The sequence below is a fragment of the Cydia strobilella genome, chromosome 17, assembly GCF_947568885.1.
Source record: "Cydia strobilella chromosome 17, ilCydStro3.1, whole genome shotgun sequence".
Classification (NCBI taxonomy): Eukaryota; Metazoa; Arthropoda; class Insecta; order Lepidoptera; family Tortricidae; genus Cydia; species Cydia strobilella.
This window is the reverse complement of record NC_086057.1, coordinates 7,631,675-7,652,095: the sequence shown is the minus strand read 5'-3', so window position 1 is coordinate 7,652,095 and position 20,421 is coordinate 7,631,675. Positions and strand designations below refer to the sequence as shown.

Here is a 20,421-nt window from a genome sequence, read left to right as displayed (position 1 = left end):
ATATAACTTATTGGCGCTTAAGTCATTTATGCCAATTTCCGTGCATTTAAATATTTTTTTATTTCTTTTTCCTATAGATTACAGTAAAACCTGTAAATAATCAAATGTGAGTCGACTAATCAAATCAAATCCGGTATTTTACATGCGCCACGCCTCTAGCTGCGTCGTATTCGCGTCTAAAAATCAAATGGATTGATCGCGCCCGTTCCGCGCCGCGCCTTTCCGCTTCGCCATCGCGCCAAGATCGCTCACCTAGAACACTTATGTATATATGTAAGAACGATTTGTTTCTTCCGCGCCGCTTCTCGTCGCGCCGCGCCCCTCGACGTTCGCGTGTAAACTGTAAACCGCGTCGCATCGCCCCGCTTCGCGTTCGCCCACGCCAGACACGTCCATTAGGTATCAAAGGATTGATTAGCCCGCGCCGCACCGCGCTGCGTTAATAGGGTCGACGATAAAATTCAACATGTGTATCATCCTAATTGTAACCTAAAAAGGACAATAGGACAAATGATTATTGTCATCCCGTAACTCATCCCCTTAGTAAGTGCAATGGATTAAGGGTGGGGGCCAATTTACCAATATCTACGGACTCTACGGAGTCGCGGAGAGGCAAGTTACAAAACAAATCAAATTTGCTCATAATAGTTGAAAAGTACGTACCGTAAAATCAGGTAACTTAAGTCCACAACTTACAACTATGATCCAAAATGTCCAAATTCAAGTTCAAGTAAAATATGTATAGTGCCTATTTTTTCAAATTATGTTGAGTATATAATATAGAAAGAGCATTAGTGTATCTAAGCTCCAAAATAAATCTAACGAGTACAGATCATAAAGGCTCGTAAAGAATCAACGTTAAAAACTAGACCCTAGTTGTACGACATGGGATTCTTCAAGAAGCGGGTATTTAGGGTTCTCAAGGGTCGGCAATGCGTAAGTGGCTCCTGTGATGTTGCTTACGTCCATGGGCGACGATGACTGCTTCCCATCAGGCGGCTCGTCTGCTCGTTTGCTGACTATCACATAAAATAAAATAAATCTTAAGGACTATAGTTACCTGATTTGACGGTACCTAATAGATATGTACATTTAATCCAGTTTTTATCTTGACCAGTAGCTATGTACGCTGTACTGATTTACTGATAACACCGGTTTGTTGTTAAATCCCGGATTATGATGCTGATAAGCGGATACTTCATCATTTTACTACTAATCGTGTGTTGACGATATTATGGTTGCAATAGATGATTATGACGTGTACATTCCGCGATTTGCTACTCTGATTTGTTATTTGCTAGAGGTCTTAGAATTCCGCTATACAATTTAGAAACCAAGTGATGGGTCATGAACGGTCGACGTCAAAGATATGTTTGCTTTTGCAGGTTACGGCCCTATTCGAACAATGCTTATTAGATGTCACACCGATACGATACTGATCGTGAAAAGTTACATTTCGTTAACCAAAAACGTCACTTTGGACATTGAAAGATCGGAATCGTATCGCCGTGACATCTTATAGGCATTGTTCGAATTGGGCCATTAGTCCCTTGTAATAAGATGAAAATTTTAAATGCGTAGCGGTGTTTGCTACGCCGTAGCTCACACTCATTTAGGCCTCGTAGCACGGGTCTGTGCCGTAGGTATGTAGCGGAAATCTCGTAGCAACTGATGAGGCCCCCCTGCTGTTGCATAAGGTTGTACAACTCATTTTATTCAAATTTATGATTAGATTGGGACTCGTCTTTCGAATTATTTTCATTAGACAGAGACTTCCGCTTGTAATAGATACATGGTGTCACTTTTAGTACGGATCATATGATTCATATGAAGGCCAGCAATTGAGTACCTTAAGAGCTACAGATTTGGCTACAGTTTATGTTCAGGAAAAATTAATGGTTTCGGAAAAATGATCGAACCATGCTAACCTAACAATGTAAATTAATTATTTCAAAAAGAATACAAGTCGTAAGCAATTTAACCTATCAAAACAAGGACCATATAGGAGACCGGAGTTTATTATGTACTTAAATATTAACCTGATTTGACTGAAAACTGTTCTGATAGTTATATGGAGCCCAATGTTGATGACTTCTCGGAAACCAAAAGATTTCGTTGAATATCAAGGGGTCGAATCGGTAGATTTTAAGGTCCCTATCATTGTCATTGGCCTTCGTTTGATCCTTCTCAGGTAGCAAAGTGACGTCAGCGACGTCATAATGACGTCACAATGAATGCTGTTAGGGTTTCCAAACATGATACCCTGCATACCTCAGTTGTAGATTGTTACGCAATAGGTCCAATCAGTCATGTGCAATTTTAAAAATATTTTTTTACTCTATACCAACAGCACAACCTAGGTTTGAACTTTGAACCTACGATTTTAGTAAACCACAGACATACCTACAGGGTGGAAAAAAATATGAGCCCTGAAGGGAAAGTACCTTAAAACCTTAACGGCGCGATTCGGAAAATGTATTAGAGAATTATTAGAATTCACGAGATATGAAATAGTAAAGACGACATTCTACGGCAAAGGGTACAGTCAGCTGCAGAGAAAAGGTACCCCACGTCCATACAAATTTACAGAAATTTGTATGCAGGGGTAAGCGCCAACCGGTATAAGGTACCTTGACCCGTGGGACGTCACATATGTTCATTATTTCATATCTAGCGAATATCTTATTCATTTCCCGAATCGCGCCGTAAGTTAGCTCATTTTACTTAAAGGAAACATTCATTTATTTTTAAAAAGAAACAAAACTGCATTTAAATAATTTTTACAATTCGCTAGTCTGAAATAGTACGGCGGTTTTTGGTCTAGAAGCTTTCTGGAAATCCATTTTCGCTCATGTCGTCGCAAACATGGACATATTTGGTATCAGTGCATTCAGTGTGATGTCCTGAACATACATGACAAGCGCGAAAATGGTGGGGGTAGTTGCTGTGACGTCAAAAAGTCGGCAGTACAAAGTTTTTACTTTTTTTTTTATCATTCCATGTGGGATATCAAATGAAAGGGCTTTGTGAGTAGATCACAAATATATAACATACTGTAACATTTTCACTACTTCGTCTAACAAATTATTAGAAAACGTTCAAAAATTTCACTATCCACACATGACTTTGAACTGCTCTAAATTGAAAATGACTTAGTGGATCATTCCAAAATGTATACAAAGTGACTGTGAATATCATCTATATAATTAAAAAAAATATAGGTAATTAACCAGATATAACCAAAAATAAGAAAAGTACATCAAGTTGAAAAAAAGTATATTTTTTTGTTACAATAAAGTGCAACTATTATTAAAACAAACAAAAAACCAGACTGTTTACATATATTTTTGAAATGGTCTTCACTAGCTTTCATTTGGTACCCATATTGCTATAGTAAGAAAAAAACAATCCCCCCAAAACACATACAAAGCCATATAATTGCCACTGTAACAAAGTCACGTAGCGGCACAGAAATCCAATTCCTTGACTGTACATGTAAAGGTACTAAGTATAGGTACAGTCAAGTGGAAAAATATGGGTGCACACAACTTACCTGGTCAAAAATGTCCCACAGTTCTTAATTCACCGACATGAGAGCAATGGGACATAATAATATTTTGGAGTAAACCACCCGTATTGTGTGTGAACCGTGTGAACCCATATTTTTACACTTGGCTGGTATGTTTACAGAACAGGAATGTATACGAACAATAGGGATAATAAAATAAGGCATAAATGTAAGTATTCTAAACTTGAAATAAATGTCTGTTATCAATTTATCACAAATAAAGACTGATTTGTTTGTAATCGCATTTACGACTAGGAAATGTGGCTATGGGGTTCACAAAAACATTTCTTGTTATTGATTCGTTTTATTACAAACTGAAATAGATGTCATATATTGAAGAAAAAGCGACGAAGCCCTCCAGCCTCGTTTCATTACGTTTATGTATATTTTTTAGATATTTAATTTATTTATTTAATTATACTTGAGAATTGTTAAACAAAATAGGTAGGTATACAATAAAAAAACTGTAATAGATGTCATATATTATTGTTATTGATGTCATATATATATGACATCTATTACAGTTTTTAATTTATATATGTGTGACTACTTAAAACAAATCAAAATATTTAATAAAATAATTTGATTTGTTCCCAAACTTGTTCTTAGGTATACAATAGTTTGTTCCTAAATGGTACAAATAGATCACTCATAACGGCTAATAACAGCCATGAAATAGTTATTTGTGCAACAAGAGCGGAAAGTTGGTTTTTCTTGCGAGTGTTTATTTTGAGTCGCGGTTTAAGAGAAATTTCCTCCCGCGGACGCTTCGGATGTGGAATGAGCTCCCTGCCGAGGTTTTCCCGAGGGGCTACAGTATGGGGTTCTTCAAAAAAGGAGTGTACAGGTTTTTAAAGGGTAGGCAACGCGCGTGTAATATCTCTGGTGTTGCAGGCGTCCATAGGCTACGGTAACTGCTTACCATCAGGCGGGCCGTATGCTTGATTGCCACCGAGGTGGTATCAAAAAAATCGTATTTATTAGTCTTTTTTTGTTTTGTATGTATACAATCGGTGTGTTTTTAAATGTACCTAATCAATAAATCACCACAATTTTGGTACCGCATAGCAATGGATTAGCTAGGTACCTTCTTATGCGCTGATATCACTTGCTGAATTACCTATAATCGCTAAATTCCTACTTAGCTACGCAGAAAGATATAAAACAACCTGTCACGTAACACGCGAACTTTGTTTCTGTTCACTTCAAACCAACCAACAAAATATGAAGGGTAAATTGTGCGAGTTTTATATTTCTCATTGTAACTATTTATACCTATTATTTTTCCTTCCCATGTTTAAAAATCACAATTTATAAAATTGAATATTTCCTAAAAAGGTGTAATATAGTGGTGATGAGTCAGAAGTAATTGACATTATGTACCATAACATATGAGATACCTAAATTGTTTAAGTACCTATTCATAATTTAAAATACATTAATCATAAATTTTATTCAAATATATTTACACGCAAAGATTAAAAAATACTAGTTAATTACAAAGTCACACGCATTAAAGTCTTGAAATTTTAATAGGCGTGCCCCAAGGGTCTATTTCGGGGCTTTTATTGTTTACTAACTATACCATAGTCCTCAACTACCTAACTTAATCATTTTTATCTGTTTTTAGGTGTCGTAGCAGCATTATTAGTAGCCGTGGTGGCCGTAGTAGCCGACGATTCATGCCCATCGGACTGGACCCAGGACAAACTGCTGGCCCATGATGATTGCAATAAGTTCTACATGTGCAGATTTGGCGATCCCGTTGAGATGACCTGCTGGGGCGATCTTTTCTTCAACATTCATACCTGGAAGTGCGACTCGCTCTCGGAGGTAGATTGTGGTGAAAGGAACATTCCTGGACAAGAACCTACGACTACTGCTGAGCCAGAAACAGAGCCTACCACTGCCGAACCTACAACTACTGAACCCACGACCGAAGAACCCGTAACACCCGCGCCTGGGTTCCTCGAGAACGGTTGCCCCGTGGACCCGTACATCCACTGGCTGCTGCCTGTGGAGGGAGACTGCAACGGGTTCTACTACTGTGTGTGGGGAGAACTAGTCCTGAGTAAATGCGCGCCCGGCCTGCACTTCAATAGAGAACTTCAGGTAAGCTATTCAACCATTTTACACATTGGTTACTGATTTTTCGTTCTGATATTAAGTTTTAGAAGATCAGTATTGTTAATTTTAAATGCATTTTGAGGCTCTTTCATTGAGAAAAAAATCTCTTCGTTATGAAATTATTTTTATATGTAGTTCGTACAGTCAGCAGCAGAAGTTGCTAAGCGGGCGAGGTGTTTAAACTGATCTTGACGCGACTTTATTGTTAAGAGAATAAGAGCGTGTCAAGAACTTTGAACACCTCGCCCGCTTAGCAACTTCGGCTGCTCACTGTACTCGTGTAATATTATAAAATTCGATATCAACTTCGACATTCATGTCTCGCCTCGTGCCTCCAACGCCAACGGCTCCAACCAAACAAATTGTTTGCTAAAAAAGTTTGAATCTGGTTATATTTTTAAATGGGTTAAATTTTATATCTTCTGAAATTTAACGAGATAAATGAAATCCTACTTTATATGTTTTAATAAAGGTTCAAATTCCATCGAAACAGTAGGTAGGTAGTAGGTACATTGTACTGTATAAGGCTAGGTAAGATGTCCAATATCTCTTAATCCATAAATCCATAACTACAGAGTCTATAGTAAAATCAATCAATCAATCAGTCAATTGTAAATATTTTCGTTCTGTGTAACTACCTATATAAATTGTAAATTAAAATCAGGAATAAAACTAATAAAAGCCATACGAAATAATAATAATAACAGTCCAAAATGTGTGCGATTGAATGAGTAAAAGCGTATTTTTTAAACAATTTACAATGGAGATCGTCTGCTTAAGGTATATTTAGACGTCCACAGGGCCGCATCGCTTGCATGACGCATTTGACGCATCGCACGGTGCGGATACAGTGGACGCACTTGTGTGACTTTCTATACAAAGAATACTAAAATCTGTTGCGTGCGATGCGGCCCTGTGGACCTTTACTGAACTCCATTTTTTTCAGGTTTGTGATTGGCCCGAAAACGCTGGCTGCACTACATCGCTGAACAAACACAACATCGGCCAATACCTTCAACGTTTTTAGATCCACCTTCAAACAGATGTACGCCAAATAGCCGAACAAGTAGGTACACAATTACGCAACGACCGCCTGGCGAAAAGGAGCTAACGTGACAAATATTCTCAAAATAGATATTCTAGGTAAAAAAATAGTTTAAATAACAATAAAACACCCTTTAAAAAATCGTTACGTATTTGAATTATACTTTCATGTGTGTACCTTTCCAGATTGTTTTTGTTATTTAGCTGCCCCAATATTACAGGGTTCTATGTTACATTTTCAAGATAGTTGAAATTCGACTTAATGTCACTATGATAAAGTTCAAATTTCAGTTCGATAAAAGTGAAACATGTGATATCGGGCCAGCGATTTGTTGTTGTCTTAACTACAGGCTCACTGCGATCTCGAAAAATTATCTCCTTGTTGGGAGCCTTACTTCTTGTGATTCCGGTTGGGTAAGGGGAGAACACGATCAGGGTTACATTTGTAATGTGTACAAGAAATAAAAAGCGATTTTGAGAAATTCAACCCCTAAGGGGGTTATAAAGGGGATGAAAGTTTGTTATAACACATTCGACACAAACATTTTTTTGAGTTCGGGACTTGTAACTTTGTATAAAGCAATATATTTTATCGTTTTAAAAAATTCATCCTCTAAATGGGGTAAAACGGGGTTAAATGTTTGTATGAGGTTCAAATTTTATTTTAAGCTAGGGACTTGAAACTTCGTAAGAAGGAATTTCATTAAAAGAAAAAAACTGATAGTAGCGTTTTTGAAAATTGAGCCCCCACCCAAGGTGGTGAAAAGGGGGTTGAAAGTTTGTATGGAGGTCACACATTTTTTCGAGCGTGGGACTTGAATCGTTGTTTAAAGGCATTGTTAGACCACAAGAAAGTAAATTGTGCGAGACAAATCACATACGTTGTATAATATGTAATTAACAAATGATTAAGCGTCCCTATAGTGCTATATTTTGCTGCATAATGTTCTATGCTTATGTAGAATATATAACCACCAACATATATATATCCATGCGCACTAAGTCGGGGCAATAGCGAGTCGCCGAGCATTTGCCTAGGGACCCACTATTATATCAGATCAGATTCAGATCATGTATTCACAAATATAATATATTTCGTTACATAAATAGGTAAGTTACGAGTAAGTATACACAGTTCAGAATTAATCAAGTTACATTATCTTAGATTGAAGATAAATGAACCATCCTCGAATTACGATGTTTGCAGTATATATCCACCCTGAAGCTTAAAAACTTACTGTGCCATCTCCTCATTGTTTTAACGCGTTTCCTCCATTTCGGAACCGCATAGTAGGTAATTTCAATTAGGTACCTACCTTGTTAAGCGCTGATATCACCGCTGAACTACATATAAATCTTATAATCGTCAAGTACCCACTTACATGGAAAGCCATATAAAACATCCGGTCTAAAATCACATCAAGTTTGTTTCAATTAACAAACCAGACCAACGAACGAATAATGAAGGGTAAATATTAGTGTAAATATTCTTATTAATTTAAGAAATTGTTTAGACCTCTAATTAACCGCCCAAGTAGCACAGATAGCTGTATAGCAGCCGAATAATGACTGGGTAAGAGATAATCAGTTACCCAGACATTATTCGGCTGCTATACAGCTACTGTGCTACTTGCGACTTCCAAATTTCCAAGAAGGTACTTCTTAATCTCCCGATTTGTCAAAGACGTCCGGGCGGATTTGGATTTTGTTCTTGGTTGAAAGAGTTTAATTTTATTCACAGTTAGTGCTATTGTCAGGCATATCTGGTGATATAGGATCCTGGAGATATCGACCGAATCGAATTGATGGATCTATCGAATATTATAGGCACTTTTATAGTGATTTGGGATTTATAGTAACTCATGCTTCAGCATGCTGCAACTTTAAAATAAATAAATAAACTCCGTTTGTTTAGCTAAGTGGTTTTTTTGTGATTCTTACACAGACTGACTAAGTCCCACAGTAACCTCAAGAAAGCTTGTGTTGTGGGTACTCAGACAACGATATATGTAATAGACAAATACATAAATACATAGAAAACACCCAAGACTCGTCAGTGCTCATTACACAAATAAATTACCGGGATTCGAACGCAGGACCATCGGCTTCACAAGCACGGTCACTACCCACTTTGTATATATTTTATATTTCGGGGATCTCAGAAACGGCTCTAACGATTTCGATTAAATTTGCTAAATGGGGGTTGGGCGAAAAATCGGTTTAGCTAGTTCTTATCTCTGGGAAAACGCGCATTTCGATATTAGCTATTAAAACAAAAAAGAACAAGAACAAACCAAAAAACAACTGTTTGATTGTTAAAAAAAAACACAAAAAGTAAGTTCCATCCATTTTTTAGCCGTCATAGCAGCCTTATTAGTGGCTGTGATGGCCGTAGCAGCCGATGAGTCATGTCCATCAGACTGGTGGGCACGGGATAAACTTCTGGCCCACGAAGACTGCCACAAATTCTATATGTGCTCATATGGCAAACCAGTAGAGATGACCTGCTGCTGCGACCTTTACTTCAACATTGAAATCGGACAGTGTGACTGGCAGTATAATGTAGACTGTGGTGATAGAAACAGTCCAGGAGAAGATTCTACGCGTACACTTGAGCTAGAAACGGATCCTACCACTCCAGAATTTGCTACCACTGACCCTACAACTGCTGAGACAACAACTGCGGAACCTACGACAGCGGAACCTGCCACTTCAGAACCCACAACCCCTGAACCTACGACAACGGAACCTGCCACTTCAGAACCCACATCCACCGAGCCTACAACCCCTGAACCTACGACAACGGAACCCACCACTTCAGAACCCACAACCACCGAGCCCACAACCCCTGAACCCACGACAACGAAACCCACCACTTTAGAACCCACAACCACCGAGCCCACAACCTCTGAACCTACGACAACGGAACCCACCACTCCAGAACCCACAACCCCTGAACCAATTACAACGGAATCCACCACTCCAGAACCTACAACAACTAAACCTTCAAATACCGAGCCTACAACCCCTGCACCTACCACCGCGAAACCCACAACACCTGTGCCAGGGTTCCTAGAGAACGGTTGCCCCGTGGACCCCCACATCCACTGGCTGTTGCCTGTAGAGGGAGACTGCAACGGGTTCTACTACTGCGTGTGGGGCGAACTGGTGCTAAGAGCCTGCCCGCCCACTCTGCATTTCAATAAGGAACTCCAGGTAAGCTTTAAAATGGTGGCTGAAATGGCCATCAGCTCTATTGACCCACGATTAAACATCATAACGAATTATTTGTCGATCCAGTTTATGTTTTTTTTTTTAATGGCGGAACTGTAGTGATTTGCGAGGTCTACAGCTCACAGAGCCACGATGTTACCTTTTATACCTTAAAAAAGACACCAACATAATTAAAGTGGGTCCGCTTTGCAGGCCATTCGGCCTTCCTTATCTTCAAATATATTTATGAAACAGTTTCTTTCATGCACAGCTTCTCTCATATCATCTCATACAACACACATGCTGAAAGAAAGATGTGAAATGACACTGAAAAGGGTGAAATTTAAAATACATATTCCTGAAATGTTGTAGAGCTTCACTTAGAACAGAATGGGTTTTTGTTTCCTGTAATGCCAGCACCACACTGCGCTGTATTTGGCAAATATTCGTGTTGCATTCCTTTTGTTTTGTATGTCAAAGGAAAGAGATGCAACACGAATATTTGCCACATAAGGCGAAGTGTGGTGCCAGCATTACATAAAATTTTGTGGTATTGCTCGCAGACGACCCCTGTTTGATAAAAAATAGGGTGTTTGAAATTCAACTCCAAGGGGGATGAAAATTGGGTTGCAAGCAGCGATCGGACCGGTATTCCGAAAGGTCTCAAGTTCGAGTCTTGCCAGAACTGCCAGAAGTATCGCTCGTAGACGGTCTCTTTGATATATTTTTTAATTCAACTCCAAGGGGAGTGAAAATTGGGTTGACAGTTCTTAACGACTGCTAGGATGTTGTGGCAGCCAGAAGCTAATACTTATGAACTAATCAATGATAAAATAGATTTGAAGTATGCTTAAGTAATTCGTACATTATTTCTAGATCTGCGACTGGCCCGCAAACGCTGGTTGCAACTCTTCTGTACCTTCAACAACACAACCCACCACTCCAGAAGCTAATGCCACTACGCCAACAACCCCTAAAGATACCACCGTGAAACCCACAACACCCACATCTGGGTTCCTTGAGAACGGTTGTCCTACGAACCCCCACATCCACTGGCTGCTGCCTGTGGAGGGAGACTGCAACGGGTTCTACTACTGCGTATGGGGAGAGCTAGTCCTGCGGGCCTGCCCGCCCACTCTGCACTTCAATAAGGATCTCCAGGTAAGCCTTGCGATGGTGGATGATGAGGCTGTCAGCTCTATTTGCACACGCTTTGCCATTCAACTTGTATATATCAATCGTAAGGAATTATTTGTCAATCCAGTTTTTGGAAATTTTAAAAATGGCAGAACTATCCGAGCTATATGGTATTTCACAAGGATTTAACTCACAGAGCCATCCACTAGTGTTACCTTTTATAACTTTATGAAGACACTAATATTTTTAGTTAATGGTGGTTACGTTTTTCGGGACAAGTCAGTTCCGCTTCTGATAGACAACACAAACCCAAACTAAACTGTTGAAGATAGAATATTACAGTGAAATTAAACAAAAAAAAAGTATTCTTTAAATGTTGTTTACTTACCCCTACTAACAATGTTATGTGTCAATGCTCTAAATATCTTTGTAATGTTACTATTGTATGTGTACTGTGTACTTAGTTTAAGTTTACCACAAATTAAAATGAGTTATGATTATGACATGACTAAGAAATGATTTTTGAAATTCAACCCCGAATATCGGGTTGAAATATTTTAACGGCTAAGTACTAGGAGGCAGCCAGAAGCAAATAGCAGTTCTCTAGTCAGCCAAATTAACTCCGACTTGGAATAAATCCGAAAGTTAACAGCACAAAGTCGCAGGCGATAATCATTGGTAGTCCTTACTCCATCTCCAAGCTGTCTTACCAGGTCTTGCCAGATATTATGTTCGACGGGACTCCTATTCCTTTCTCTACCGCTGTCAAAACCCTTGGTATTGCTATGGACCAGACGCTCTCATGGGATCCTCATGTCTCTGCGAAATCAGCGGAATGAATTTTGCTTCCCTGAGGCACCTGCAGAATTTCCTCTCGCTTCCGACGAAAATTTTGTTGGCTCAGTCTCTTCTATTACCACTTCTCGATTACGCCGATATTGCGTTTCTCGATCTGAGACAGGAACTGCTTGACAAGCTTAAACGTCTGCAGAATATGTGCATAAGATTTGTAATCGGTCTAAGGAAATACGATCATGTTTCTCTATTTCGTACTCAAATGGCTTCCCATCCGCCGTCGCAAGGATCTGCATATTCTTCCTCTTCTTTTTAATGTTCTTTTTATTCCTTCTTCTCCTGTCTATCTCTTACAAAAATACAAATTTATGGCAGATGGTAGTGGCCATCGCCTTCGATTGAGTGCAAATCTTGCACTGTCTAGGCTACACCTCATCACAAATCTCGTGCGTATGGTAAATCTTTTGCGGTACGAGCGGTTCAGCTTTGGAACGAGTTGCCTCCCTCCTTAAGGAAATCGCGGTCCGTTGCATCGCTTAAGGGGCGGTTAAAGAAACTGTGGCTATCGGACCACAATTAACTGTTTATGACTATAGATATATATTTATTATATATAACCAGATGTTTATTATATGCTGACGACCTAAAGCTCATTTATGGAGTGCAGCAATTGTCCGACTGTGTGTCTTTGCAGGAGGATATTGACCGCCTTCATCAGTGGAGCATTGACAACAAGCTCCTTTTTAACAAATCAAAGTGCTCCGTGATGACTTTCAGCCGTGCCAATAGTCCCTTATTCGCCCAATACCTGCTAGGTCCTGATCCCATAACTCGTGTCGAGTCTATACGTGACTTGGGTGTCATCCTCGACACGCAGCTCAACTTTCATGAGCACATGAAAGCGTTAGCCAATAATTGCTACCAGAGGTTAGGGTTTGTAGTTCGGAATGCGCGAGATTTTGATGACGTCAGGGCTATTAAATTAGTGTACACTGCGTTAGTACGGAGTAAACTTGAAGCTGCCTCGGTCGTTTGGAGCCCGCATGAAGACAAGTACGTCCTGCTTCTGGAAAAAATCCAAAAAGCCTTTCTGCGGTTCTTATATAAGAAGATTCACGGGTATTACCCATATTTGTACCCATCAAAGTTCCTGCTTGGCGTTTTGGGGTTTAATTCCTTAGAGGTAAGGCGTAACTACGGGCTCTTGACTACTGCATGTAATGTCTTACGGGGGAACTCGGACTGCCTTGAACTGGTTGCACAGCTCGTACGCCTGTTCGTACCATCTATAGCTAAGGCCCAAATTAATTTACGACCGCGAAGTCCTCACCGATTAGCTGTGCCTAAAACGCGCACTATGTCTCATGGCAAATCACCACTTGTCCGCGCTCTACAGTATATCAACGCGCTCCTCGCATCAGCACCGGAATGTGATTTATTTGCAAGTAGTTGGATGGATCTGTGTAAAGAATGTATGAAGTACTGTGAGGCGATGGATAAGCGTGAATCATCTGTTTTGTATTAGTTTTTTTTCTTACATTTGTTCTGTTGTCCTTTCTAGACTGTATCATGTACCTAGTTGTATAAATACTTTCTATTATAAATTTCTCAGTGTATTAGTTCGCTGTAATGCTGTGTAAATTTTTTGAATTAATAAAATAAAATAAAAAATAACGTAGGATTTTATATATATTTGTTATACTGTTACTTCTAATTATTATCTTTTTTTAATATATTTCGCCCTCTTTTATAAATTTATTGTTCCTCTAGTCTATTGTACACAGTGCTATATTTGTCTACTGTTCTTCATCAATTCTCATCTACTCAAAGGTTAACTGGAAGAAATCCCTTAAAGGGATAAGTTTGCCTTTGTACTGCCTATTATATGCCATATTTGTGTTCTGTGTTTTGTACAATAAAGAGTTTATACATACATAAATACAACTATATGAATTAATAAATGATAAATGGAATACAGCTACATTAAATCTGAAGTTCTTCGTAATTATTTCCAGGTGTGCGATTGGCCCGCAAATGCTGGTTGCAACTCCTCGGAACCCCCAAATGAATCGGTACCTGCTACCACTCCAGAACCTACGACCACTGAACCTACAACCACCCAACCCACAACCCCTGCACCTACGACAACGAAACCCACCACCCCACAACCTACAACCGCCGAGCCCACAAACCCTACATCTACCACCTCGAAACCCACAACACCCGCGCCTGGGTGGCTCGAGAACGGTTGCCCCGTGGACCCTCACATTCACTGGCTGCTGCCTGTGGAGGGAGACTGCAACGGATTCTACTACTGCGTGTGGGGAGAACTGGTCCTGAGGGCCTGCCCGCCCACCCTGCACTTCAATAAATATCTCCAGGTACGCTTTTAGATGGGTAGCGAAATGACCGTTTTACATGAGGCCAAAGTTGTTGTTCAACCGCTCGTGCTAATTTTAATACCCGAGCGAGCGAAAGATCCCAAAATTAAGCAACGATAAATCGTAATGTAAAATCAATTTGCGTCAAATAACTTTGCCACTATTAAGTCACATTTATAATCGGTTACCTTTATTTACCGAAGTTTCGACACAGGTTTCACTGGTCGTGGTCGCGGCTAACTGACGTGATGACGTCCCAGCAAAATGTCAAAACAGAGATTTGTGTGACTAGCCGACGAAAAGTGTATGAAAAAGTTTGAGGTAGACAACACATTTTCAAACCACCCACTACACGTACACATAAATGTTAATTATTGTCAATAGTCCGACACGCAACACTCACAACATCCACGCACACATCCAAAGATAGATCCCTTGGCTTTAACTTCTGGATCACTGGTCCCCAAGTTGCCGATAAGTTAATTCCATCTTCCCAATAAACATTTTTGGGGTGTTTCTTGATTTCAATCGCCTTTCGCACAACTCTAGGATAATAATGGCGTTCAGTGGAGACAACTTTTGGTTTATGAAGCTTAATCCAGTGATTTGCGCCACATGTAAGAAGATGTTTGGCGATCGCGGATTTGTGTACTTGGCGATTTTTAACTGCCGCTATGTGCTCTTTTACCCTATCATGCACGCTCCGTTTGGTTTGACCAATGTACACTTCCGCAACTACATTCTATTTTGTAGACGCCCGGATTTTTTGTACGGAATGATATCTTTTGGACTGCCTTTGTAAAAGATCTGCTACTTTTAATAACGGCTTGCATTTTTAAGTACTGCCACTAATTATTGTAAATAAAATCCAACTTTATCGTCAGTTTTTGAACAATCAAGAGCCTTGACGAACTGGTGTTGTGAAAATATATTTAAAAACAGTTCCATTATGCACAGCTATTCACAGACAACTCACAGCCTAACTCAACTGATAAGTATATAAGTATATATTATATAATATGATAATTATTTGTCCAAGCGGTGTGAAAATTGCGTTGACAGTTTTTAACCACCCTACTAACGATATTGCCCATGAAAGCTAAAATTATACGAATTTATCAATGAATATACTTACATTTATTAGATACTAGCGTCTACCCGCGACTTTGTCTGCGTGGAATGATGATGATGATTATTGAAAAAATATTATTATTGAAAAACAAACTACCCTATGTCCTTTCTCGGGGCCCAAACTATCTCCATACCAAACTTTGTGTGTGTGTACCAGTTTTTGTACCAAATCGGTTCAGCGGTTTAAGCGTGAAGAGGTAACTTTCGTATTTATAATATTATGTATGGATTTACATTTGTTACTTAAGTAATAAGTAAATTATTTCCAGGTCTGCGACTGGCCCGTAAACGCTGGTTGCAACTCTTCTGTACCGACGACAGCAAAACCCATAACTCCAGAAGCTAATGCCACTACGCCTTCAACCCCTACACCTACCACCGTGAAACCCACAACACCCACGTCTGGGTGGCTCGAGAACGGTTGTCCTACGAATCCCCACATTCACTGGCTGCTGCCTGTGTAGGAAGACTGCAACGGGTTCTACTACTGCGTGTGGGGAGAACTAGTCCTGAGGGCCTGCCCGCCCGCCCTACACTTCAATAAGGATCTCCAGGTACGCTTTCCTGTAGAAGTTCCTAAAGTTATAGGCTATAAAGCTTAATTTCCCCTTTTTATATTAAACTATGTCATAAAATGCATTACATATATGCACACAAGCTGTTAACTAATGTCCACAGGAGGGGCAACTTTTGGTTTAAAATCTATGTATGACCTACAAGTGTCCTTTTAACGATTTAAAAACTTTATAGAATGTAGTATTCACAGAGATTACCAGCTAACCTTGCGTCATAGTGCGTTTAGCTGGCCGCTACGCCTTCTATGCCGTATATTTTGAAAACGGCTAATCACATGAAAACAGTTTTGGTACCTAATTGTCGCAAACTTTATGCTCTACAACTCTTTCCTACATGTAAATAACATCGGAGCTACAGAAATTTTGATATCCGTGAAAAACCGATTTGTATGACATTTGACCTTGAATAACTTCTGACGCACACACGATCTATGCGTCGATTTTTAAGAGAACCTTTAATACGTCATAACGAAGGTGTATACGAGTTTCCAGCTTATTATCTCTCATTCCGAGGTGAAACCCTTAATTTAACTGGGCCATTAGTAATCCTATGTTTATAATTTTACTTTTTATTAATAATAAAACATAGTTTAAATAAGAATAATTCTTATAAAACCAATTCTCGTGCCAGAAAAATCCAGTTCCCATGGACAGAAAAATTCCCGTACCCGGATCGCATTTTCAAACTAAAATATCTTTCAAAATTTCATGAATATGTGTACCCTGAAAGTAATATGGGGTTTATTTTATTTTTCTACGAATTTACACACTACATTTTATTATATTAAATCACTATTTCAAAATTCCATTGAAATTAGATTATTTAAAATGCAAATGCTCGTTTGGTGAAATTGACCCCTTTAAAACAGTTCCGTTACGCACAGTTACTGACATACAACGCACTTTCTAACTGAACTAAGTCTTGAAGGTAGGATAGAACTGTGAAATTTTAATCATTTTTCTTCAAATGGTTTGTAGCTCTACTTAGAAAGGATTTTTGAAATTTAACCCCGAGGAGTCTACAGATTTTAACGGTTACCAGGATGAAGTGGCAGCCATACAAATTAACAAGTTAATCAATGATCAATAAAATGAGCATTATATTTGAAGTGTACTTAAGTTATTCGTACATTCTTTCCAGGTGTGTGACTGGCCCGAAAACGCTGGTTGCGACTCCTCTGAACTTCCAAGTGATACAGATCCCACTATTCCAGAACCCACGACCAACGAACCTACAACTGTCGAGCCCACAACCCTTGAACCTACGACAACGGAACCCATCACTTCAGAACCCACAACTCCAGAACCTACGACAACGGAACCCACCACTCCAGAACCCATAACCACTGAACCTACAACCACCGTGCCGACAACCTCTGCACCTACCACCGTGAAACCCACAACACCCGTGCCTGGGTTCCTCGAAAACGGTTGTCCCGTGGACCCCCACATCCACTGGCTGCTGCCTGTGGAGGGAGACTGCAACGGGTTCTACTACTGCGTGTGGGGAGAACTGGTCCTGAGGGCCTGCCCGCCCACCCTGCACTTTAATAAGGATCTCCAGGTAAGCTTTGCGATGTTGGCTGAAATAATTGATCGATCCTGTTTTTCAAATATGTTACCTGCCCGCCCGCTCTACACTTCAATAAGGATCTCCAGGTAAGCTTGTTTGGTTGTTAAAGTTAGCTCTATTGACTCATGCTTCGCCTTGAACGGTTTTTATATATCAATCTTAACCCTTCAACGTTCAAGTAGTGCCAGCGAAAACGCTAACAGTAGCCGTTGCAGTCTACCTCGGGTTCTACTACTGCGTGTGGGAAGAACTGGTCCTAAGGGCTTACCCGCTCACCCTGCACTTCAATAAGGAACTCCAGGTGGTATGCTTTGAGGTGGTAACTGTTAATGACCATATGTTGTTTTTACCTTCATTTTACCTTGATCGACTTACTACACTGACGAAGGTAGGATACTGAGGACCTTGAAAAACGAAAACCATATATTCTTCAAATGTTGCAAAGCGCTACAGGATTTTTTATTTAGATCCAAAGGTGTGAAAATTTGGTTGATAGTTTTTAAAGACTAAAATTATACGAATTAATCAATTAATATAGAGAATATATTTACATTTATTGGATTTGAAGTAGTGTGCTTAAGTACTTAATTAGAATAATTGGTACCTGTTTTCAGGTTTGTGACTGGCCCGCAAACGCTGGTTGTAACTCATCTGTACCTACTGCAGCAAAACCCACTACTCAAGAACCTAATGCTACTACGCCCACAACCCCTACACCTACCACCGTGAACCCTACAATCCCTACACCTACCACCGCGAAACCCACAACTCCCACGTCTGGTTTCCTCGAGAACGGTTGTCCTACGAACCCCCACATCCACTGGCTGCTACCTGTGGAGGGAGACTGCAACGGGTTCTACTACTGCGTGTGGGGAGAACTGGTGCTTAGGGCCTGCCCGCCCACTCTACACTTCAATAAGGAACTCCAGGTAAGCTTGCTTGGTGGCTGAAATAGCTGTCAGACCTATTGACTCACGTTTCGCCTTGAACGGCTTATACAGGGTGGCCAAAAAATATGTGCATTCCCGTTGCCAGGGAGATTTTGGGATTATACTGAGCAACTTTTACTATGGGACCAACCCCGAAATCGCGAAAAAAAATTTGGCTGTTTCATACATTTTGGCAGGTCCATTTTCTATGGGAGGGTAAAAAAAAATTTCGCGATTTCGTGGTTGGTTCCATAGTAGCAGTTGCTCAGTATAATCCCAAACCTCCCTGGTAACGGGAATGCACATAATATCTTTAGCCACCCTGTATATATGTATATATCAATAATAAGGAATAACTTGTCGATCCTGGGGATCCTTATAAAAGGGTCATTCTCAAAAAATAGGTCTGCGGTCGAATGGCCGCGACTCATAAAAAATGTGTGAAAAGAGTCGTGGCAATTAGACGCAACCGCAGACAGTATATTGTATTCTCAGAGGATGACCCAACAGAGTTAAATTCTTTCCGTTTTGCACAACTTCTGAAAGAAAACATACATCCTCACCTCACTAAACTGTTGAAGGATAGGACTGTAAAATTTGAAATATATATTTAAAAAAAATAAAGCTCCTTTTAGAAAGGATTTGTTGAAATTCAACCCCAAGGGGGGTAAAAATAGGAATTGAGTATGAGAATTAACTATTGAATAAAGACATTTTATTTATATTTATTGGATTTCAAGTGTTTAAGTAATTGGTACATTATTTCTAGGTCTGCGACTGGCCCGCAAACGCTGGTTGCAACTCGTCTGTACCTACGACAACACAACCCACCACTCCAGAATCTAACGCCACTAAGCCCAGCACAACCCCTACACCTACCACCGTGGAACCCACAACACCCGCGGCTGGGTTCCTCGCTAACGGTTGCCCCGTGGACCCCCACATCCAATGGCTGCTGCCTGTGGAGGGAGACTGCAACGGGTTCTACTACTGCGTGTGGGGAGAACTGGTTCTGAGGGCCTGCCCGCCCACCTTGCACTTCAATAGGAGAATTCAAGTAAGCGATTTTTTTACTCTTAGTGTATACCGTTTAACTTCATAACTTTGTTTGGACTAGTTAGGAGTATGTTCACCATATCAAAAGTCCCCGGCCGTAGCTTGAGCCGGGAGTAGAGGGGGGTTTGAAGGTACTATTTTTCGGTTTTTCGCTTATATCTTGAAAACTGTGCGTGTATTTGCTAAAAGCTAAAACCCGGGCATGAATAACTGATGTACTGTGAACCAACATGCCAATTTGTTTTCAGGTTTGTGACTGGCCCACCGATGCCGGCTGCATCACAGCGCTGAACAAACACGACATGGGACAATACTCCAAATTTTTTGCCACAGAACTTTTCAAGGGCATAACAAATTCAAGAATCTGAACAGATGCATAATTTCGAAAGCGACAAACGCCTTTGTGGCGCGAACCGACATTCTTGGACAAATCTATTATGAAAAAAATATTTTAAAATCATTTCTTACATCAATGAAATAAAATTACGGAATCGCTAAATAAATATAACGGATCAGGAATATGTTACTTTTTATTTTGTTTTACATCCTAGATGTTGTTGTTGTGTGCGTTGTTTTCACGATTCTATTTACCATTTAATGGTGTTAATAATCTTTAAAAAAAATCCCCTCATCTCATCAGTCTATCCACCCGTATTATCTCTATATGCATTGTCACAGATTAAATAATAGTACTAGGTACAGAAAATTCACTCTCTAACAAAACGCCTCTATTCAATTCAATTCAATTCAATTATTTATTCATAAAATTTTACATTTTATACGTCCGTCGGTTTACGATTACACATTACATTACATATTAAATATACATTAAACAACTTTTACTATTACAATCTAAATACTTATTTACAAAAAGAATACGACACACACACAC

The 20,421-nt window shown here is 39.7% G+C and overlaps 1 protein-coding gene and 1 pseudogene across 1 annotated transcript; both read left to right on the top strand.

The window, feature by feature from the left end:
- Positions 1-5,191: 5,191 nt before the first annotated feature.
- LOC134749085 (peritrophin-1-like) lies at positions 5,192-6,754 on the top strand (the record flags this gene model as incomplete). The annotated part of the gene is made up of 2 exons (XM_063683988.1): positions 5,192-5,680; positions 6,642-6,754. Coding segments are annotated over 2 exons (570 nt in total), but the record flags the coding sequence as incomplete, so codon positions are not given.
- A 1,431-nt stretch (positions 6,755-8,185) lies between these two features.
- On the top strand, positions 8,186-19,932 carry LOC134749084 (mucin-2-like; annotated as a pseudogene).
- Positions 19,933-20,421: the final 489 nt, after the last annotated feature.